The sequence below is a fragment of the Falco biarmicus genome, chromosome 5 (genome assembly GCF_023638135.1).
Source record: "Falco biarmicus isolate bFalBia1 chromosome 5, bFalBia1.pri, whole genome shotgun sequence".
In the NCBI taxonomy this organism is placed as follows: domain Eukaryota; kingdom Metazoa; phylum Chordata; class Aves; order Falconiformes; family Falconidae; genus Falco; species Falco biarmicus.
Genome location: NC_079292.1, coordinates 23,879,409 through 23,903,936, shown reverse-complemented (window position 1 = coordinate 23,903,936; position 24,528 = coordinate 23,879,409). Strand labels below are relative to the sequence as shown.

Here is a 24,528-nt window from a genome sequence, read left to right as displayed (position 1 = left end):
GATGTACATGGTGATGTGACCTTCACAGGGTGAGCTGACATTAGTGGAGCAGGTCGCACCCAGGGAAGGGTAGTGGCAGGGTGCCATAGGGGGACATGGCAGCAGCTGAGAAGTGATTAAATCTGTGAGCTGCTTCAACGCAAATTCTGGCTGCAAAATCCTCAGAGAACTTTGGTGGGAGGGAGGAGGGAGTTCATTTGAAGCAGAACTCCAGCACTGGCCCTGGCCACTTTCCTCCCGCTGCTTGGAGTACTTGTCTACTCTAGTGTGTGTGATGGGGTGCTTTTGACTTCATTGTCTTCATCAAGGTGGCCGGTTTCTGGGTGACTTGCTCTGCTGTATGTCAGGAGGGCAGGGTGCTGAAAAATCTGACTTTCAGAGGGTACAGTCAGCAATCACCTGTCTGACACTCAGAAAGATTCATGCTGGTAGGAAACTTTCCACTTGGTTCCCACCTTGACTTAGAGCTAGGTAACTGCAAACAGCACTGTAGCTCCTACACACTTTATTTTGTGACAAAACGTGGCAAGACAAAACCCACTCTAGACTCTGTACCAAGGGGTTTGGAGGGTTGGAAGGGCATGTTGACATAGACGGCTGCAGACTAGTCTGGTAGATCCAACTGCCTTTCTTTCTGGCCAGGTGAGTTGAGTGACATGGAAGCTATATATACCCACATGCCTGAGCTAATGTGGGGGGGTTTAATAGTATTTGTGGGTTGGCTTGTGGGCACAGCACCAGCTGAGACCAAAGCTCTGTCCAGCTCACGGTTAGAGGATTTTCCCCAATCTCCAGTAGACTTCTGCTGCCAATACATCAACTTGGGTCTGTTCTCATTAAGGCTACCAATTTTTCTTGGTAATTCAAAGTTAAGATTTGAAATTGTAGCCATGCCTGATGTTTGGAAACTTGTCCAAAGAAGCAAGAGGTTTTGGTGAGCTTGGAGCAAATGGGCTGAACGCTCTGGCTTTTGCTCAGTCCCTGCGTTGTGCTGCCTGCAGCATCCTGCAACTTTCTCGGGCACTCACCACCCACCAGTCCTCTGCAGTTCTGTTTTTGAATCAAACCAATACCTCTTCTCACCTCACTGAAATGTCACTGACACAACTGAGTCCTCACCAGTGGGGACCTTTGGGTTCCCTTACATACACCCTTGATGGCCGTGGCTCTCCCTTTTCCTGGAATCCCATCCAAGTACTGGTGGCCACCTCTGTAAGACCAGTTCTGGCCCTATGAGTTCTCCAGCTCCAGTCTCTTTCTTGTAGCTACTCCTTGTCTCTTTTCTGAGCTTCTTGAAGCACCTTTGTCCTTATGGCACCTCCCTGGATGCACAGACTGTGGCCTCCCCAGCATAAGCCCCAGGCCCAGGGCACTGTGGAGGCATCCTGGAGTGGACATAGGATAAAAATCTGTTTTTATCTCTGCTGGCATGTGCTGTCTGTGCTGCCATCTTTGACAACCTGACTGTCCAGTCGGGTTGAAGACCCAAGACAGACTCAGGAATGTTTATTAAGGGCATTTCCTGTGGTTTTAGCCATGATGCACCACGAAGGCTTTGCTGGGTGTGTGTGCATTGCAAAACCAAAACGTTTTGAAGGCTTCCTGCTGATTTTTGATGGAGCAGGGGGGTATAAGCATGTGAAAAGACTTCTTCCAACTTTTGTCATGACTCCAAAGTTGGAGTTTGCCAAAGAAAATGTCACTTCACTGATTATATTTTTATGTTTCAAAACAATTATTCACCACCATCACCACCTTGTTCAGAAAAATAGCTCTTTGTAGAAAATGTCAGTAAAAAGAAAAAAAAAACCACCTATTCATAGGCAGATAACCAAAGGGAGAGATTGCACACAATAAACACTAACCAAAGCGGCAAGCAATTGCTAAGACACTCTCAGCAGAAGAAACTATCAGGCGCCTCAGGAGTAGTATGATGCTACCAAGCCCACCAAGGAAAGCCAACCAAGTCTTAGAATCACAGAATCATTTAGGTTGGAAAAGACCCTTAAGATCACCCAGTCCACCCATTACCCCAGCACTGCCAAGCCCACCACTAACCCATGTCCCCAAGCACCGCATCTGCACGTCTTTAAACACCCGCAGGGTTGGTGACGCCAGCCCCTCCCCGGGCAGCCTGTGCCAGGGCTCGGCCACCCTTTCCATGAAGGAATTTCCCCTCACACCCACCTAAACCTCCCCCGGCACAAGGTGAGGCCGGTTCCCCGTGTCCTGGCGCTTGTTCCCTGGGAGCAGAGACCGACCCCCCTGCCTACAGCCCCTGCCAGGCAGCTGTAGGGAGCCACCAGGTGCCCCTGAGCCCCCCCTCTCCAGGCTGACCCCCCCAGCTCCCCCCCCCCAGCCCCTGCCCCAGCCCCAGCCCCAGCCCCTGCCCCAGCCCCTGCCCGGCTCTGGACACGCTCCAGCCCCTCTGCGTCCCCCCTGCCCTGAGGGGCCCGACCCTGAGCCCAGGCCCCGAGGGGCGGCCGCACCGGTGCCCAGCACAGGGGGACGGGCACTGCCCCGGCCCTGCCGGCCACAGCGCTTCTGACAGCGGCCAGGGCGCTGCTGGCCCCCCTGGCCACCTGGGCACGCTGGGGGCTCCTGCCCAGCGGCTGTGCCCAGCCCCCCCGGCCCTTTCCCCCGGGCAGTTCCCAGCCCCCTGCCCCCAGCCCGCAGCTGCCGGGGGCTGCTGTGCCCCACGGGCAGGGCCCGGCACTGAGCCCCGCTGCCCCTCACACCACTGGCCTCGGCCCCTCGGCCCGGCTGCCCAGAGCCCCCGCAGAGCCCCCTGCCCCCCGGCACGGCAGCACTCCTGCTCAGCTCGCTGTTGTCCACATCAAATCCTGATCTACCAAAAGATGACCCCTCAGAAAGACAGAATCACTCCTGCCCAACTACATCTGCCTCCCCAGGTGTTAGCATTGATGCCACCTGGGAAATCCCTGTTGGGATGACTTGGCCTGGTTTGCCGTGGAGTCAATGCCACCAGGGCCAACAGGCCCTCCCAGCAGTGCCACATATGCTGGGACGTGCTGTCCTGCTCACTGTGTTTGTTTTAGGGGATTAGGAATATGCCTAAACCCAAGCACATGTTGGAAATGGTGTTTCACACGCAAAGCAGTCTAGTTTGGAGGGAAATAGCAATGTTTCTGTGATTAAATGAAAATAATTGGGGTTAAATGGGGAGGAAAATGAAATTTCCTTGCAATTACTTAGATTTATTATAAGAAAGAATGACATACCTTGTCAGTTTTACCTGCTTTCCACAGTTTTCCCTTCATGTTTTTTGTCCTACTTTTAGAAATGAATTTGGGCTCCTTTGCCTCATTAATGAGATTATTTAACTTGGCGAGAAGTTTTGCATATTTAGAAATGGGCTTTACTGATACAGCTCTGAAACATTAATATGCTTTTCTGTTCCAAAAAAACCTTTCTGCTAAAACCCAAACAGAACAACATGGTTATTTCCCTAAATTATTGTTCAAACGTGGAAGTTGTTCTCTTCTCAGTGGTTTTGGTCTTAAGGAGCAAAGAGTGCTGCTAACATTTTCTGCTCTCCATAAATCCTCCTGTACTATATGGTTCTTCCTGAGCTACCCAGATAGACTTGTTTAACCAGGACAGTGCTTGGGATTTAAGCAAAAATAATACAGTTCGTTTGATGCACTTTACTCTGTAAGGATCCCCTTTTAAAAAATCCAGAAAAACCTATTGTAAAGTCTAAGGACAGAAGGTGCTTGTTGGGTGCAGATCAGCATCTGAAGTATCCACTTCTGCTGTGGTGAGACACATAAACCTTGCAAAAGTTTAACCAGTGACTGAAAAAGCACAACAGAGACATGTGGTGGTGGTGCTGGTGGTACTGGTGGTGCTGGTGGTGCCATTGGTGAAAAAAGGACAATCCCAGCATTTCCCCTCTCCCGTTTCCCTCTGTCATTCTCCTGTCTCTTCTCTTCTCCAGCCCAAAGGCCTGGAAAATATGGTTGCTTGTCATATGAAGCTCCTCTAGTTTTTAGATTTTTCAAGTTGCCTCTCTATACATTTCCTATTAGACACTTTCTTTTGAGACAGGGAATAACTGCACACTGCTTCCCAGAAGTGGGCATACCTCATACTCAGCAGCGCAATGGTGGTCTCTAGCCCTTTCCTAACAAATTCTGCCACTTCACCTACCTTTTATGATTGCTGCTAAGTGTTCAGCCAATGTTTTCATAGAATGGTATGTTGTAACCTCTCTATCATCGTGATATATATTGACCCAATTGATTGACTAATTGACCACTAATTATATACAATGTTAGATGGCTGATGCCAGTTCAGAGCATCTCATTTCATAGGAAAAGATAGGACTGTTTTTCTTTTCCCCCATTAATATCTTTTCATGTTATCTACACTGCATTTCATTTATTTTTGTTCTCTGTCACTCACTCAGATAAGTCTACTCTTTGTCACTGTGCATACCCACTTGCTCTCTGTCCTTCCAATTTGTTGCTATTCATTTTGCTCCTTCACTTCTTCTTGTCCTCCTCTGGATCCACCAGGAAAAATTGATTTGGCCATGAGAGCATCCCTAAATTCCTCCATGGTGAACAAAGATGTTGAAAAGCCACTCCTTGCCCCCAGTTCTGGCTTTATCTGCTATGGGAACCCCTAGCACTGGCCCTACAGACATTCTGGCAGCTTCAAGCTCCTGATGTGTTTGCAGAAGCAGATGTTATTAATTTGTAAAGCATCTTTGAACTTTTCATGGGGGGCTGCTGCATTTGGTGTTGTTTCTAAGCAATTGCTCTCCTCATTTGAGCACTTCTGCTTCCTTTCTCTACCTGCCCGCACCCCCCCTTGTGTTTTGAGTCTCTACACCATCCCTTGCTAACCCATCCAGCCTCTGCGTTTCCACACCCCAGTTTCTCCCACATAGCCCTTCAAGAGGAACAGACTTAATCATGCCTTTCACATTAATTCAGAAAACAGCGTGGAATTTTGTCCTTTTTGCGGGTTTCCAAATTAGCTGGCCCCTGAAGTTGCTATAAAGTGGGCTAAAAATTAGAGTATGTGTCAGGCCCTATTTGACATGCACCAACCTGATGGATGTAACCCAAATTCCTCTTTGCACTCACGTTGTCTGCCCATACAGCCTCCCTGGTCACTCTGGATACTGTCCCCACCAGGGACAGGCAATCAGTGGTAACACTGTAATAGCATTTTTATTTGGGCTTGGCACCCCCTGCTACTTGTTGAGAGGGTTAGCTTGTGATCTGATCTGACTGCTAGTCCTTATCTTTGGAAATGATCCAAAACCATGCAGGAATGAAAGGAAAAAAACTTCCAAGGAAACAATCTTTTTTGGTTTTGTATGCAGAGGGGACATTTTGGGTTGCACTTGGATTTTGCATTTGGGAGTGTTGGTTTTGTTTTCTTTACAAAGTAACAAAACTCTCACAAAACTGACAAGGAGAACAAAATGGTTTACTTTTTTTTTAAGCTAGATAAAAGGAGGAAATAGGAAGAAAATTCTAATCTTTTAATCAAAAGACAAGAAACATCAGCCAAAAGAAAAAGCTTTTTCAACACCGTGTTTGGAAGATTTGTAAGAATAGCAAAGGTGTAGCTATATTAACTATACTTTCTCAGCTTTATACAAACATTTATAAAATGTGAATGAATACCAGAGGGAATATTTTTATTAACAAAAAATTAAAACACAGGCTTTTAATACCTATACCAGGAAAAACAGTTCACTTATTTAAACAGCAGTTTAGAAACCAGAAACACACACACACACACCCCCCAAAAAAAAAAAAAAAAAAGTAGTTACTTTCCTATGGATTTAAAGTTTGGAGTTAAAATCTCTTGATGGCTTCTAGGGAAGCCTTGGGTCTGTAGTATTTCTCAGGAAACAGCATTGCTGACTACAGCACAAAACAACTCAAATTGTGCTGATTCGGTAGGCAGAGCCTTTGAAACCAGCAGAGCTTGTGGAGGAGTCAGAATCTTAAGAAATGCCAATATTATTTCAAGGGGTGGGGAGGGGGAGGGAAGCTCTATTTCCAAAAGGAGAAAAACTGGAAGGTAATTAAACTCAGCAGCATCCTAGAAGCCAACACAAGGCTTAACTTCTGAGTTCAGCTTGGAATGAAGCTGATGGCTGAAAGGTGATACGGGCTTTTCCTAGCACAGGGATAGTTAAAGCGTGGTCCAGCAGGGCTGTATCCTGGATATACTTTAATTTTGAGTGCTGAGACACAGTATGGAGACCATGCAGTGATCTGGTACGTATGGCAAGTTAGAAGCAGACTAGTGGTCCACACACTGTTTTTTCTGAGGACCTCACCTCTTATGTTAAAGATCACCTGGATCAGTCCACCTTGTACAAATCAGGTTTAACCCTGGCAGACTGTCGGTGTTGCTCCAGGCTGGGCAAGCACGGGCTGCCCCTGTCAAAAAGCATGAAGCACATCTGCACTTCGGCCTTAGGCTTGGAGCAAGAAAAATTACTTTGAGAAGGAAAGAAGAACACAAAATCTCTTCTTCTACCTTTCTCTCCTTATGGCGCCCTGTTATGAAGAAAGGTTGGTTAAGCATCAAGACCCAAGATATGCTCTGATACATTAACACAGCTGAAAATGTTATCAGTCATGAATATTGATGTTGTAAATGACTCATAAAGGACATGATGACTTTTTTTTCAACAAGATAACCAAGAAATGGGTATTACTTCATATTTTAAGAAATTAGACTATATCAAATGTGTAATAAAAATATTTTCTATAGGATTTTAAAATATATACATATATAAACTACCTTAATTTTTAATGCCCTGTTGATATTGATGTGGTCTCTACAGCATCTAAGTGTAACTAAGTGAGGCTGCCCAGCAACCTCCATTATATCTCAAACAGTGATTACAAAACTTGAAGCCTTGTCCACACTGTAAATAAAACCTGCTTGAAAATGGGATCTGAAATTGTCTGCTGGGCCTAAGCCAGCACCCACTAATAGCCAGGCTAAGTCCCCTCCTGACTGAGGGGTTTGATTAGGCCCTAGACATGGTCCCAAAATGATGTGGTTTCCAGTCCTTTTAGCTGAGCAACAATAAAGGCACCTGAGGGAGTTACTGAGACCCTTGAGGCACTTCCTGGTAAAATAAAAAATATTAGATATTTTAAATAAAAATATTTAGGGATATTTAGAAATGCTCTTAAGACAATTTGAGCACATCTGTGCTTCCTTTCAAAGCGAGGCCCAAACTGAGTGTGTCCCAGACGTAGCCTTTGCTCAGGCACTGGGTGTAGACTTCAGTCAAGCTTAAGGGAGGCTGAGAGCTTGGGGGTGGTGATTGAGCAAAGGCCATTCATCCCTGCATCCTTCCCACAGCAACCATCTCTGTATATCCCCCTGGCCTTGCCTGCCCAGCCCACATGGAGGAGATAAGCTGGCAAGAACAGCTCCGGCACCAAGGGCCTGCAACATCCTGTGGGGCTGAACTGGCACTTTCATCAAAGTGGTGATGGAGACAGAGTGAGGTGAGGGCAGAGAGGTACAGACCACTGTCTGACTCTGTGTCCACTGAAGACGGTGAGGACACAGCTTTGGGCTGTGCCTCCAACACACAGCCAAACCCAGTTTGCATTCACGTTTAATCTAGCACTGCATCTAAAACAAGTTCAGATTCCTTTTCCATGCAAGGTTTGAAGCACACTGTAGAGAAGGTGTGAGGGCCAGTTCCTGATCTAATGTAGGCAAAATTCGCCATTATCACTGGCCTGAGCACTTACTCTTGCATTATACTTTAAGGTAGGTAGCATGGGAGTTCTCCTGCTTCAAAGAGTTAATATAAGGGATTTGACCACCTACAGAGGAAAGTTTCTCGCTGAGCTTTCGGTTCATCTGCTCCATGTGCCTGGTGTTTTTCCTAGCTTGCCGGAGAGACCTCTTGACTTTCTTCACCCGATCTCGCAGCTGCTTGTTGCGCTTCTCCAGTGTCGCCACTTTCTGCTGCAGCTTCTTCACTCTGTCCTCCTCCTCAAACAGGGCTTTCTGGACTGAGGAGCACATGAGCTGAGGGGACAGCAGAAACAAAATGGCAACAGGTGAGCTTTACACAAAAGCTTACTGAAGCAAGGGTTAATTCAGGTGTTCCTTGAAACAGCTCTTCAAAAGCAGATTGCTTTTTTTGGAAGTTCTATTCTTTTTTTATACCTTTTTTTGTAAAATCCTCTCTTTCACTTCTGTATTCAGGCAAGACCCAAAATTGTAGGTCTTACCAATAATAGTGATTCACCATCACTTTTATGACCTGTTTTGACAGACTTGTCCAGCCCGTTGAGGCTACATTGGATTTATGAAGGTAGGATGCCCTATTTCTGCTACAAAACTGGAGTTCAGGCAAAGGGGTGTCACTTTGGAAAACCCTAGATTTGATACCTTAGCAGCCCTTCAGAAACCCCAGATTTTGATGTGAGCCTGCCCTTTGCTCTTGATGTCGAAGTGTGAAATAAGGACGGCACCTGCACAACACAGAACTGGTTGGGTTTGCCTTTTCAAGAACTGAGTTGTCTTAAATATCTCATTTTACAGGCTTCTTTGAGACAAAACCCTAAAGGGTAAAATCTCAGCAGTCTCTAGGAGCATTCAAGATCTCATAACTTTTAACAGAAGTGATTTGGGGGCCCGGGGACAGTGTCATTGGCTGAAAACTGCCCCTCCTATTCTACCCACTACCAACTTACTGTCGCATTACTCCCAGCAGGGTCATCAAGCTCTTGATGTCCACTCATGCCTTTGGCTCCTAGATAGGCAAAAAAAAAAAAGGAGCCAGCTTCAAAGGTGTTGCATCCAAGGCATCACTAGAAGAGCAGCTCACAGGGCATTTTCAAAACTGCTGGGTTGGATAATGGTGCAAATGCAAAACATCTGTTGGACAATTGTTCTTCTACTACCTCATCCTAGGATGACCCAGAGGTCTACCTCATCTCAGCTATACATGACTGCCATGTTTACCACCCCTGTTTCTGACTTGCTCTCTGTTTGTAGGTGCAGCAATAACAATGGGATGAGAAACACCAGCTACAAAGACTGCTGACTAGTTTCAATGCAAAGCACTTGTGTTCCTCCGGACAGGATTCAGCTGCCTCCTTTTAAGCAGTCAAAAGTGAGCCTCGGGTCTGAGCTCCTCTCTTTTTCCTCTCTTTTGGTTTCCCCTGTAATGACTGCAGGGAGGGACAGCCTTCAAAAGGGTGATCTCCACCTCCTAGGGCAGTGGGAAGAATCACCCTCTGAATATGACTCTCTCATTTAAATGACCACAAAGGCACCAAGTTCTGTGTTTTCTACCTGGGCAACATTTTCCAAGCAGAAAAAGAGGAGGTGCCTGGGGCTCAAGGACAGCCCTTCCATAAAGTTTCTCATGTAGAAGAGCCACCATCAACATCTGTTTCTGCCCCCTTTTTCCTACAAAAAGCATCCTGAGCTATTTTATTGTGCAAGTGGGCCTTTCAGATGATTGCTGCACTGGTGCGCTGTGAGGAGAGGCAGTGTCTTCTGCTGGATTTATCTCCTATATGCATCTAGAGTTTTTTTCATGTGTGTCAAGCACTCCCGGAGCCTGGATGGGCTTTCTCTGGCAGAACATTTGGAACAGACAGGGAATCTAAACAAACAAGTAAATCCTCACTGTGATGATGAAGGATTACATGTTTCTTTCCATCTTACTTTGTAGTATTTTCAACAACTGAAAGTAGGGGAGGGAGCCCGCTTTGATGAATAACATTTCATTTGCTTTGGAAACCCCCAGCATCTGAAAACCGTGGCCAGTCAACACAAACACAGCAACTGCTTCCAGTCCCCATAAGCTCTTGTTTCTTGTGCGAAAGTATTGCAGGGCTTTGCTGAAAGACAAATGCTTGCCCTGACCATCCTCTCACTAGGGCTCTTTTATAAATGTATACTAGAGAGACTGGGAGCTCACAGACAGAGGGCCAGAAATTGCACTGAAGAGAGGGGAATTTGGTTTTGACCACAGCTCATTCCAAGTGCTATTTGAAAACAGCCAGCATATCTTGGCTTTTGTGTTTGCCAAACCCTTGCAAAACTTCAAGCAGAACACTTGAATTGAAATCCCGGCAAAGAAGAGCACTGACTTAGGAAAAGATGTTTGTTGGGAAGACAGGAGGTGGAAACTCTACTTCATAAGGGATTTCTTGCATTTTCCGTTGATGCAATGGTAGGCATTGCATACGACAGTTCAACGCAGAGGAACAAACAGTTCATGCAGCTGAAGTATGAGGTGGTACAAAGCCAACCGTGTCTCATCTGTCTGGGTTGCCTGGTGGGGCAATGGTAATGTCTGATGGCAAACATCTCAGCGGTGGCATTAGCCTCATCCTTTAAGGCACTCCCAAACCTTTTGAGGTTGGCCCTCTGTCAGCAGAGGTAGTCCAGCTCTACAGAGCCACTCAGAAACCTCTCAAACCCCGTCAAAAAGCTATCCAGCTCATTTGCTTATGCTCTTCCACTTCCAGGTTCTCACTTTCCAGTCTGAAACTCACGGTTTAGTGCTTAAATTATCTGGAGATATCCAAAGGGATTACTGGAACAATACGGTTACAAAAAAAATGAGTTACTGTCTGACATGCACAGCTTTGTTTACCAACAGGGTAGGTGATAGGAAGAGCCCAGCTTGATAACTGGATGCCTGCCTGCAATCACAAGACTACCAGCTGAAAAAATAAAACTCTTTGCTCCTTCTACATGGGGAAAAACAACAAGGTGGAGTCCTCATATTCTCACAAGCTGGTTACAAACAGCATTTTGCACAGGACTCTGCAGTGGGGATAATGTTTAAATGTGATGTAAAAAGTGATGTAAAAATCCTACCCTTGCTGTTCCTGCTAGGGCTGCAGTTCACATAGGTGCAACCAAGTTATTTTTAAACTGGTGCTGAGAACTGTGTAACTGTGACAGCTAGGAGCTCAGCACCATCTGTGTAACTAACCCAACTGCTGAACAAATAGGTGAGAAGTTAACCAGCCCCTGGTCCATATTGCTACTTGAATACTTCTTGTTTACAGCCAGATGAGGTACCCCTGCATTGCACAGTCATTTCTATGGAACATATCATAGAATCATAGAACGGTTTGCATTGAAAGGAACCTTAAAAATCATCTCATTCCAATCCCCCTGCCATGGACAGGGACACTTTACACTACATCAGGTTGCTCAAAGCCCCACCCAACCTGGCCTTAAACACTACCAGGGATGGGGCATCCACACCTTCAGTTCTAAAGACAAGAATCTCACATGCCATTTCATCCAGTCTCATGCACCCACAAATGTGCACAGTTTGCACTGATGACCATCAAGATCAGACCTTACTCCAAAAGTATTGCTAAAAGCTACAGAGAACTGGATTTTGTTTCTAGGCGTGGCCTGTGCTCCCATTCCTCATCACAGCTTGCCATGTCAGGTACACTAGAGAAGGTAGGGTGGCTTTTTTAATACAATGTTTAAGGGATAATGAAACCTCCATCCAGCAAGGTAAGTCACTGAGAAGCCAGTTCCACTTAGTGCCATTGAAGGGAAGGATGGATAACTGACAACTCCCACAAGATATCAATGGCAGACAGTTAAGCAACAGCTCCAAAATGTGCACTTAGCATGGCATAAATGCCTGTAGACCTGGGAAATGGAGAGAAGGACTGGGAAGCGGCTCCTCAGAAAATCTTATGGGCTGTTTTTCTAGGTTTCCTTCAAAAGTTACAGTTTTGTTAGCAAGGAATCCTCAGCAGTGGTTAAACTTGAGTCTAGCTAGAGTGGTACCAGGAGACATAACAAGAAAGGTCGCACAACAAGAACCATACAACTCTTTAGGATTTATCCCAGATAGCCTACAGCTGTGAAATTACAACATAAATATATTTGAGTATTTGTCTGAAACATCCTCTCACAAATATACCCAGTTTAAAGTTTTACTGCATCTAGATGATTCACAAAATCTGTCCATCTGCCAAACAAATCAGCACTGTAACAAATCAAACTGATTTTTGGAGTGTCACGTTACAGGCATGCAAGCCCTTTACAAAACACCCTGAATTGACCCATATATATATATATACACATTTGTCTGATTGACAGGCACACACATCTGTCTTCTGTAAGTTTCATTTGAATGGAACAGTGGCTAGGAAACACCCCATAGATAAAGGCATGATGGTAGCATTCATCCACCACAAATTGTCTGTAAATGGCTGAAGTTAGCATTACAGAGCTCATGTCACTCAAAACCCAGCAGTGGCACCCAGGTCTTGCCCTTCATCTACCAAATAGAGAGCTGAGTTCTAGCTAGCTCATGCTCCCTATGGGCAGCACTGCTAAAAAGCAGTGGAGCCCCACTAGCCAAAAGTCTTCCATTTCAGGTCTCCTAAAAATATCTTTGACATCAGATGGTGGTTTGGACATTTAGATATAGAGTGCCATCAGGCAAGATGACTGTAGGAGCACCTTTAAACATGTGACCTGATCTCTGAATGGACACAATGTAGTTTTGAAAGAACTGGGCACAGGTCACATTTGTTTCTTGCCCTCAAATCTTCCTCCTGACACACAATGTTAACTGGAGCAGATCCCAGCCAGGATACTCCCTAAGCATCCCAGACCCAGCATCACCCCAGCACAACCTATCAGGAGTGTCTGGTGGAAGAAATGAGACCGGAAACACAGCCCAAGTGTCACAGCACTCTCCAAACTATCAAGCTACAACAAGGTCTTTTACCATCTCATACCAGCATACTCATCATACAGTCCCTCTGCTGCCTTCGCCTCACCGCATCCAGGACACATGCTCTCTCCCCTCTTGCTTCTTCCTCTCTCTGCTTCTTCCTCGGCTGCTCTCTCTTCATTGGCTCTCAACCACTTAACCAGCCACAGCTGCACCTTGTCTATATCAACCAACCCGCTGCCCCTGAAGCCAATCCACAGTTGTATATTATCAATGCTAATTAACCCAGCTTCATTCCTCTACACCCAAGCACTGCAGGCTGGGCAGCACAGCATCTGCTCTGCTACTGAGCCTCCTCCTCCGTACTGCATCCTAGTGATGGACTCACCATGTCCCAGCACGGCTGTTCTCTTGCCCTTTGCTGCTATAAATCTGCCCCACAGAAAAAGTAAAAACTGTTTGCATTTGCTGCACATTGATTTGCTGCTCTGTGCTTTACTGCTGTTCAAGTTATATAAAACATCTTAAACCAAAACCTTATGCAGCACTAAGAGTGTACCTCCAGCTTTATTTGTCTCAGAACAGCAATAATTCATTAACTCTCTCTCAAGAGACTCAGGAGCCAAACATAGTTCTTTATTTTTCTTTAACTCCAGCAGGATTTACTTCCCAAACCCTTCTGTACTCTTAACAAGAAGGGCTCTGTGCCCTGGGGAAGCTCTAAGGACATATACAGCTCACGCAGATGATCCTCATCTCTCTTGGTCCAGGAGGTTCCCTTTGAGTCCTGCCTTGCCATGCTCACATTTCAGACTGAGAATCGCTCTTTCCTTCTGTTCAGCCCCTTTGGACAGGCTACGTGGAAGCGAGCATGTTGGATGGAAAGATGGACGGTGCAGCAAACGATAGCAAGAGGGGTCTGGCAGCGGAGGGGATTGGGTTTGGGACGGAGTGACTTAAGCTCCAGTTACTGAGACTTCTCAGCCAAGACCAATAGTCCTGCTGAAGTGTGGAAAAGCCCCTGTCAGCACTGTTAAACCATTGTTTCGGGTGAAGTGGTGGGGGCATGATAGTGTTGGGTTAAACCACCTCTGCTTGCTGCAAGACTGCACCTTTCAGAGGTACCAAATCAGGGTCCCGAGGGCAGATCCAGCATCACCGGTATTAACAAAGATGAGCTGGGATTTCACCCTAGGACTTCATATGAATCATCAAGATGCATAAGACCTGGATGGAGAAAGACATTATTGTGGCTCTTCTTATCTTACTGGATGCTGGGTCAGCATTTGCCATGGGGGGTGTAAGGCTTGTGGCACACGTCTCCAGTTCGTTCGAGATACTAGAGACAAGGACTGCACTGGGGTATGAAGCACTGCCTGCAGGGAACCTCTGCCAGGCTACACCCACACTGAGGTGTCTTGGCACTGTGAATGGTACTTTTCTTCCCCATTTCCCTGCTCATTACAAGCAGATTTTCACTTCAAACTCCTAAGATGCAGCCAGTCAAGGCAAGTTATCTCACCTTTCCTAACCATCATTGGAAAGGAATGGTCATGTCCAAAGGGACAATTCTTGCCTACCTTAGATGCTTACCTCAGGTGGACCACTTTTGGGGACCCCTCTGCATTGCCTAGATAACTAGCTCAGACTGAGCTGGATACCACCCCAAGTCCCACAGAATGGCACCTGGCATCACTGACTACCCGAGGCAGGCTGCAAGGGCAGCATACAGATAGTTTTCTTGGGGTTTGGAGAACCTTGCCCTGGAAATGGACCCAAATCCATGTCCATGGGTGTCTTTAAAAACAGCCTTGTTTGTTCCAATTTGCATCAAACCACTGCTTGGTGGAAAACCATTCCAAGAACTGTTGGAAGGCTTGCCAGGGGCAGCTCTTGGACAACATCTTGGCAGGTCTCTTGGGTGATACTTGGCCCCTGACGTCCCCCTGAGCAGCTGAGAAGGGCCCATTTACCTGGAAAATATGAACAGTGTTTACAAGCTGTATCATAAGGCCCGAGTGCCAGCAGCTCCACCAAGACACCAACTCAGCACAGAGGATGGTTTATTCGCAGGGTTTAATCACTCACAATTGATTCTTTTTCTTCTCATCTTTTTTTAAATAATGATCTTCAGCTAAACAACAGATTTATTTTTTTAAAAGATACTTCCCTGTGATTAAGTACTTTGAAAAAACAGATCTTTCTTTCTGGCAAGGTGTCTGAATTGCTGGTGGCTCTCATCGACAGTGGCTGTAGCCACCATTCATTTAAAAAAAACTACCCTTTGACTTCAAACTCACAGCTCTTCTACCCCTGCTCCCAGGCTGGGAGTAGTTTTAGAGGACACAGGGAAATCAGGAGGTTCTTGAGGGCTGTGGAAAAGACTCTCAATCCTGCAGGTACCTGGAGAGAGGTCCCTCACCCCAAAACCACGCATAGAGCATGTCCTGGGGCATCGCTTTCTCCAGACACTTTAAGCCCTGAAGCCAGAGACGCTGCTGAGGTGAAGGATGCAAAGAGACCAGGTGACAGTCACACTCAGTCCCCTTTGCCAAGACTGTGGATGGAGGTGGAAATGTGTCTCCACGGTACTTGAATTGGTCACTGTCAGTACCCAGAAAGGGATCAACACCTTATTGCCTATACTTGCAAAAGAAAAAAAAGCAATGGTATAATTCAAATAGAAACCACACTAATCAAGAAGACAGGAAAGGGAAAAAAAAGGTATAGGGTATGAGCCAGGTTGCCTACCACAGGCACCTCACTTGTGCCAAGTGAGCAGATAAGTGAGTTCTGACAGGAAATCCCTAAATTCCCTGCCTAGGCAGTGAGAGACAGAAGGTCTCCAGGAAGAGAAAAATAAAGAGGGTAGGACCTCAGTCTGGGGCATCTCCAAGTCCCTTTCCTGTCCTCTGTGCAGAGAGGGAGGCACACCAAGAGCCAGCCGGCTGCTTTTCCCCATCGCTGAGGTGGAGGGGCTCTGCTCTCGCCTTGTTTCCTTTAAAAATGTTCCTCCAAGCAATTCGCCCAAGATGCCACAGGAATGCGGTGGTGGATCTGGGAGGGAAGCAGCAGTGAAGTCTCATGTCTAAGTGGTTTAGCAGGAGCAGCCGTCCTCCTTCTCGCCTGGCTGCAGTTGCTGAGTGCTGGGCTCCGTGCTCAGCCCCACCAGCCCCATACCTTGTGCTTTCTGCATTTCCAAGAGCTTCCTAGCTTTCAGCGCCGCTCCCAGCTCGAGGCTGGGCAATGTATACCCTCTGAAATGGGTCAGGGCTTGGGGGGAAGCAGAGGGTCTTACAGCCTTCCCAGGGGTTTAGCCAGATAACCACCCTGCCAGCCTCTTTGCTGAGACCCATGTCACCCCCCTCTGACTCCTTCCACCAAAAATATTCAGGGTGGCCAGTGAAATAAGGAACCTGAGGTGACACATGCCTCCATAGGGTGCAAAAGCAGAGACAGCAGCCAGGACACTACTCCAGGCTCTGCATCCCTATTACAGGGTTGACAGACTTCATTTATGTCTGTCTTCACAGATTACAGGTTGTGCAGACTTCATTGCAAGGGCAGATAGCTCACAAACTGTGCAACACAGCTGTTCCCAAGATACAGATTGCAAAAACAATCAGCAATGCAGCATCTGCTCCGGTTCCTTCCAGGTATCACACATAGGTGGTAGATTCTTCCTGGAGAGTGCACAGTGCAGGTATGGATTAAGCTGCTTACTTACAGGTAAATCACACTACACTGAATGTTAAAGTGCACCACCCAGCTTAACTATGCGGAGTTTAAAGGAAAATGTTTTGGGTAAGGAAAACCAAATTTTTTTTTCTATTGCTAGAAGCAATTTTGGTGCTGAGAACAAACATGGTTTTATGTCTACCTTACAAGACAGGCTGCTTCATAGATTTCTGCATTTTGCTCTGCCCAAAAGCTGAAAATAAGTGAATTGCTGAGTTACTGCTTTTTCTTTTTTTTTTTTCTTTCTTTTTTTTTTTCTCATTTTGGTCTCAGAACTAGGGTTTCAGTTTCAGCTGGGCTTCAAAGGTTTGAAGCTTTCTTTTCTTTAACGTGTACAGAAATTTTCAATTTCCACAGCTACCAAACTTTCCAAAACTTGCTATCCACTTCAACTTCCAACTCAGCTTTTTCCCACCTATTATTATTATTATCACAATAAAGCTAATAAGGTCTGATATGCCTAAAACTACTCTGCCAATATACCTTACCTCATGTGTATTGTTCTGGGACTGAAAGTTGCTGTGTGACCACGCCGCCATCTAAACTTGTTTTATTTGGCTTGTATTTCAATAGGATTAGGTCATCATTCCCCCAACACATACACACAACGCATTAATTAACTACCAAGGAAGGGATAAAGCCAGCAAGACCCAGTAACAGAGTGTACTGGGTCCTTCCCTCTCACTGATAGGAATGCAGGGAAATGAGAAACTGCTGATCAGAGCAATGAGGCATCTTGCGCTCTGCTCCTATGTATTGAAATGTCGGTGTTGATTTTTGAATGAGCTGGTGTTTCAACAGCTCCTAGAATCTTCATTTAGTTTAATTGTCCTGTTAAATACACAGTATACACCCTGTAGCAGGGTAGCAGTGGGGGAAGTACAATATATTCAAATACGCCATCCCCAGATGCAGCTGAAGCTGAGAACCAGCATCAGCTGGTGAGGAAACATATTTATCTTTACCTGTATTAATTTGCATGAGAACAATATTAGTTTAAACCAGGGTTATACCAGGTTTGGGGTGTTTACAGTTTACTTCAGTCTAACGTATTACAACTTGTGTAAGTTCCTAACAGACGTGGCTGATGCTTCAGTGCAGCAGGTGCTGTGTGGATGTCTGTGAACTGAGGTCTAGGTTAAACATAGCTGTTAGAGGTACAAAGTAACAGGTGGGAGATGTGGGCAGTGGGACGACAAGGGGGCACATGGAAACAGGGAAACAAGGTTGATTAAGGGCTTAAAGAATTCAAAACCTCCCGTGGGCAAGGCAGTGCCAGATCTCTGTGTACCTCTTGGCAGGTTCAGAGCGCAAATGCTCAGTGCCCACAACCTCTGTTGCCAAGAAGGGAAGGGAAGGACTGGGATCAGTAAATATATAATACAATACAATACATTTTATATATAAAATGAGAAATACTTTGCTTCTCTGTTACCTCTAAGTCAAAATGTGGAAAGAGAGAAGCAGAGCAAATCCCAGCGGGCTATGGATGGGTATTGACAAATGGCCACAGTGTGACTGCGATGCATTAAAAGCTGCCTCTCCAGAAAGCACAGAAACAGGGACATTCGTTGTAAGAGGGGTCCATGTCTCCTCCCCAGCATATATATCATACCTAGGGGAAGCTTTATGCACAGGAGGAGAACCTGTGCTGAGAAAGGCAAATGTTTAAAGTTAATGCAACATCTATAAAAGTCATGTTCCCCTATAAATCCCTCCACTCTGGACGTCTTGGCTTCGTACTTCACATAAGCTGCTGTGGCTCGGCTGCCTTTACAAACAGATAGAATTTCCTCAGCTGCAGGCTCGGCTGGAAGCCCTGAGCGTGCACTGCTGCTGTGCACAGCTTCTGGATTTCAAAGAGCAAATGCAGGTGCCCTGCAGCAATCTGCCATCCTCTGGTGCCTGCATCTCTCCAGAGCATCCATAGGAACTGCTGGATCTGTTTTACTTCATTTGTGAAGTCCGCTTGGGTGCAGAAAAGGAGGGGAGTGGAGAAGGCATACTCAGACCTGTATTTCTCTGTGCTTGGTGGGTCTCTTGGGGTAGTCTTTGCACCCCCATTGCTTAACATATCTAACCTAGATCCTGGGTAGGAAACGTTGGTTTTCTGGCCTCTTTCTACAGTCAATGGAGAGTCAGAAATTCCTCCAGAGGATGATTCAGAGAAACTATTTTAGAGCAGGGAAGAAGGCACTAAAACAGAGTTGAGTGATATGGAAACAACCCTGACACCGTGCTTACACACACAGCCAGAGACATGCCTGCCGTGGCAGGAGCAGGGCAAGAAGTTCTTGTGAAGCCTTTCCCTGCAAGCAGTAAGGGATCTGTGAAGCCTTGAGGGAAATGACAGCAGCGGCACTGAAATCAGACTGGCTGAAGCCCAGGGGCTTGATGAAGGGCATCTGCATCTGCTCCCGAGCTGCTCTGACAGCCCAGAGCAAAGAAGAGACCTCAGCAAGCAGCTCTTGGCTGTGTCCCACACCTGCAGCCTTGGAAGAGGTGACCAAGCAAGCAGTGATGAAGAGGCACGTGCACAGCAGAGGACCAGGTTCAGCCCTCATTCAAGTGCAGAAATGCCACAGGTTGCCACAGCAGTGAAGTGGAAATGCTGCAGTGAGGTTGAAGAAGCAAAGACAAAGGGATGGAAAAAAAAAACCCATCTGCAATCTGCAGGCGCTTTCTGGCTAATGTCAGCATGCCGAGAAAGGAACCAAGGAGGCAAAATGCCTGAGAGACTAATCAGCAGCTCTGAATAACAACCTCCAAGCACTAACATCTGGCTGACGGGAGCTGACTGCTGCTCACAGATATTCCTGTCCCACCAGGCAGCTCTGAGCAGCTTGTCCACAGCTCCAGCTGCTGCGTGGGCTGTAAATCCTGAAAGGGCCCCAGACCACCCTGGATGTGATAAATGGGCAACAGGCCACTCTGAGCATGGCAGGGTTTGGCAAATAACCAGTCTTCGAGGTGCAGAGACACAGTATTTCGGGGACCACCCTCCTGCTTGCCTGTGCTTAAATGGCCCTAAGCATTCAGGGCATTAATGGCTATTTCCATGGGAGTCAAAAGCTGTCATTTCACTCCAGTACAATCCCTCAGATCAGGTCCTGTTCCTGAGCCAGTATTTCAATTCTCAGCAGAAATATCAGGTCAGGGAAATAGAGTCGTATTTGAAATCCAGCATTGTATTCAACGGCCAAACCCTCTCCCTGTTGCTTTGCTGCGTTTCATATAGACACAGAAACATCAGAAACTCCCATCACGTGCTGCACAGCTTACTGCCTTATACAGGAAAAAACATCACACAGGACTGGTTACAATGCCCATGGAAAATAAGGTATTAAGGTAAGCATGAGTCAAGTCTCCCCATACACACAAGCCTGGAGCCCTCTTCCCAGCCTGTTTTCAGGAGAAGGAGAATTGCAGCCACAGCTACACTGGACAAAACGCCTGCAGGGCTGACAGATGTCCTGTGGTAAACCCTTCCCTGAAAGCATCTAAATTATAGAGCACGCACTCCACTGCTGTTTAATATTACAATGGTGGCTCTCAACTGTTTAATCCTAAATTAATAATTCTGTTGGAGCAAGATAATTACATAGCAAGTGCCACACCACTGCACAGAAAGCACACTGCAACACCTATGAGCTACAGTTCAACCACGCACTATGGTTTCTTGCTTTTTTGTGAACAACTGCTCTGTGGTGTGCGAAATCTTGTAAAATCCTGCTGTCATGTGCACTTACCTATAAAATCTGCTCTTGTTCCTGGCCAGATACTTAGGGACAAGTAGCAAATGTATCCCCTGTAAGTCTGTGTTACCATTTGTGTATGTGTGTGCATAAGAGGGCTTTAAATTTGGTTACTAAAATAACTTTCTCTGTTAGTTCAAAATTCTTCTGTGGCTATTCATTTTATTTTTCTCACCTTTCTCTGACACAGAAGTTACCTATACTTTCACCAGCTTTGCATTGCATCACTTTAGCAATAGCAAGAGCCAGGATCTGGACAGCCCCAAAGAGCCCCTCTCGCCACCACCACCCCCCACCCCCCCCACTAGCAATCATCACAGTATCCACACCAGGCACCATCTGCACAACCCTACAAGAACTGCCTAACATCATAGCAATAAAAAAAAAAAAAAAAGACAAAAAAAACCCAAAATCAATTGTGAGGAAGCCAGGACCTGGGCTCCAGTCTAGTCCCTTAACTAGGACACTTTCCTTGTCTTTTGGCAATAATTTTGGAAAAGCAAAATCATAATTATTTTGAGCTGCCTTATCTGAATAGCTTGTTCTCATTAAGCAACACACGCACTTCACACCTAATCAAAGAGGGCAGATAAAATGAATGTCCTTGTCAGAGGAAAGGAACTGGATGTCTCTGCTACAGAGAAGGCGATAATCAGAGGAAAAGCAGTCCCAGTGAACAGTTTCTCTGTGCTTCAATTCCCCATCTCAAAAATGGGGATTACAGGACATCTGTGATTTACAGAGTTTTCTGAGCCATTACAGTCCAAACCAGAATTGTCTCTAATCAAAGTCTGGATACTGCGGGGACAGGAGCAATAGGGGAGCGAGGATCTGTGGCCAGATACTTCACTTGCATGCAGAATGGTCTCGGTGCTTCGCTGTGCAAATTCAGAGTATGAGCCCAGAAACCATATTTTTCCATGAATGGTACTGCTAGGCATTGCCTACCACCACAGCCTTGTCTCTGGTGATCTGGAAACACATTTTCCTGTAAAGATCCTAGATAAATTGCCCAGCACTGGAGCATGTAACTGGCTGGGCTTTTAATAACTAGGGGTTTAGTCAACAAAAGTTTGTACTACAAAACTTTTTTTTTGGGGGGGGGGGGGGGTGGTGGAGAATTTGGGGTTAAGAAAAAGAAAAAAAAGTTTGTACTCTGTGTCACAGATCAAGGGATTTAAGTCCACGTTATCCAAGAAGTGGAGAACCCTGATTATGTGGACACTTGGCTTTGATAGGTGAGCAATGTCCATGGGATTTCAGTGTGTGCTGTGTTGCATTGATAGACTCACAGAATCATTTAGGTTGGAAAAGACCCTTAAGATCATCAAGTCCACCCATTACCCCAGCACTGCCAAGCCCACCACTAAACCATGTCCCCAAGCACCGCATCTGCACGTCTTTAAACACCCCCAGGGTTGGTGACGCCACCCCCTCCCCGGGCAGCCTGTGCCAGGGCTCGGCCACCCTTTCCATGAAGGAATTTCCCCTCACACCCACCTAAACCTCCCCCGGCACAAGGTGAGGCCGGTTCCCCTTGTCCTGGCGCTTGTTCCCTGGGAGCAGAGACCGACCCCCCCTGCCTACAGCCCCTGCCAGGCAGCTGTAGGGAGCCACCAGGTGCCCCTGAGCCCCCCCTCTGCAGGCTGACCCCCCCAGCTCCCCCCGCCGCCCCCCCCCAGCCCCTGCCCCAGCCCCTGCCCGGCTCTGGACACGCTCCAGCCCCTCTGCGTCCCCCCTGCCCTGAGGGGCCCGACCCTGAGCCCAGGCCCCGAGGGGCGGCCGCACCGGTGCCCAGCACAGGGGGACGGGCACTGCCCCGGCCCTGCCGGCCACAGCGCTTCTGACAGCGGCCAGGGCGCTGCTGGCCCCCTTGGCCACCTGGGCACGCTGGGGGCTCCTGCCCAGCGGCTGTGCCCAGCGCAGAGCCCCCCCGGCCCGGCCGGGAGCAGCCGGCTTCTCCAGGAGATGCTGGGCGAGACGGTGCCAAAGGCTTCGCTAAGGCCCAGGCAGGCGCCAGCCACAGCCTTTCCCTCAGCCACCCAGCGGGTCCCCTTGTCCCAGCAGGAGATGGGGCTCCTCACGCAGGACCTGCCTCTCACAGCCCCACGCTGGCGGGGCCCGATCCCCGGCCGTCCTGCCCGTGCCGTGTGACGGCGCTCAGGGCGATCTGCCCCGTGGCTGCCCCGGCACCGAGGCCAGGCCGGCACCTGCAGCTGCCCAGACCCTCCTCCTGCCCCTCTCGTGGCCGGGCCCACGCTGGCTGACCCCCGGCTGCTGCAGCCCCCCCTGAGCCAGGGCTGCTGGTAGGGGATGGAGAGATCCTCCGCCGGTTCCCTCATGACAGACAGGAGGAGTTTCCAAAGCCAAGAGGATTACAGATCCCACCCAAATCGTTGGACACTTTTGGAAATCCCCCCACAATTCTGAGTTACCAAGAGTTTAAGTTTTCTGTGAAGAGAACAGTAACCTGGCTAATGTGTGCAATCCTGAACCCTCATCCTCTCAGATACTGAAGACATGAGAATGCTCTGCAGGTGACATACTCAAGGCTTCAATCTCCAATGTTTATAACGCTGGGACAAGAGAGATCTCTGTGGCATTAAATAATGATTATTTTCTCTATATTTTTAATGCTTATTTCTAAATCCTGTTTGCCTGATGGACAGGGACAGATCTGCTCAGCCTAATGAAAGTGGTGTGGCACTGTAGAAGTGCCTGGTAGGTTGAAAACGACTTAGAAATGGTGTATTGTCATTTCACCACTCACAAAAACCATTTTCTTTGCCAGCCGAAGGGTGTGAAGACACAAGGTCAGCTGGAGAGACTGGATAGCCCATTTGTTTAACCTGATTCCCATCCAGACTGATCTCTCCATTCTGCCTTGGTCTGTTTAATTCTGTTAATAAGTACATCACTGTACTGGTATACAGCACCTACACTTTGCATGGCAGGTGGCGTTACTGAAAGGCAAACTGATGATCTACACTACTCCCTCAGGATATTTGTGAGGGATTTCAAGAGAAGAAGCACAAAAAAACCATAATAAATTGCATCATTTCAAGTGTTTTTCCTCTCATATTCTCCCCACCCTAGAGAACCTGCCACTTACTAATGTTTCTTTATTTAATCCTTTCCTAAAATAACCTTTTACCATTGATAACTTTGCAAGTGTTTGGGAGGGGGGTGGGTTGTTTACTATTTTGGTGGAAGGAGAGAAACTGAATTATTTCCTGGCTGAGATTTATGTGTCAAGATTTAGCTTGCAGCCAGGTTTTTTTTAGCCAAGTTATAAAATCTGAAGAGAATTCCAAGTCTCCTCCTCAGCGACTTTTATGAAGTAATTTCTGATATGTGCCAAAATAAAAGCAGTCTCTGCACCACTAAGGTTTTCAATGGAAATAAGGAGAGCCATCCTTGCACAGAAGGAGAGGTCAGGAACATAAGACAGTCTAAGCAGAGCCATCAGAAAGAAGAAACTTAGCCCCAGCTTACTAAAAAATGGTGCACATGTTGATGCACCTGTGTCTCTTAAATGCTTTGGATGCAAACTGAAAGCCAGGCAGAGGTTGCACTTGACCATGGACAATATGAAGTTGAGTTTTGCTTGAGGTATCAGGCTTTTTGGAAACTTAAGAGCAAATGTCTTGATGAGGACCTTAAAGATGCTCCTGATCTGCTGAGATTATTCAGTTTGATGCTTGTCAGCTGGAAGGTGTTACAGTCAGTCTTCCAGCAAAATGACACAGAAATCCCTCAGTAAGCTATGGGCAACGTTGTACTCCTCCATCCCTTCTGTCACATTTGCCATGCCAGACCAGTGCAATAGTGATGGCCTGACCCATGCCTGAGCAGTAAGGTGGCAGGACCAGTTGCCCATGGACTGGCTCAAAGCGAAGAGCAAAGAAGCAGCAGAGATGAGATTAACTACATGTGCCAGGAACCCATGGTGAGACTTGGGTGCCCAAAACTCAAGGTCTCAGGTGAGACACTGTAAAAAGGCTGGGGCTGTTGGCTGCATCCACATTAGCAAAACAGCTGGAGCAAGATGAACATATTTGCACACTGAAGCTCTAGATGAGTTTGGGGTGAGCAAATATACAGAGAAAGGGGATCTGAAAGTATATAAAGGACAAACCATGGAGCCTTTGTGTTCCCATTAGGAGTTGGTGCACACCAGACAGGCGCCTGGAGCAGCCTGTCTGTGTTTCCCCCAGGAGGAATCTACTCGCTGTGCACCAAAAAGCTCTCTGTGAACTGAACCAACATTTGCCAAGCAAAACTACATCTTCTACTCAACAGGCTCATTCCCTGTCATGA

At 47.0% G+C, this 24,528-nt stretch overlaps 1 protein-coding gene across 1 annotated transcript in view; it reads right to left on the bottom strand.

Moving 5' to 3' along the window:
* Positions 1-5,445: 5,445 nt before the first annotated feature.
* The window catches only part of CCDC3 (coiled-coil domain containing 3), a 46,616-nt gene continuing 27,533 nt past the window's right edge, over positions 5,446-24,528 (bottom strand). The window contains exon 3 of the mRNA XM_056341778.1: positions 5,446-8,058. Coding sequence (XP_056197753.1) covers positions 7,783-8,058 — 276 coding nt within the window. The 3' untranslated portion in view covers positions 5,446-7,782. The remainder of the gene's footprint in view (positions 8,059-24,528) is intronic.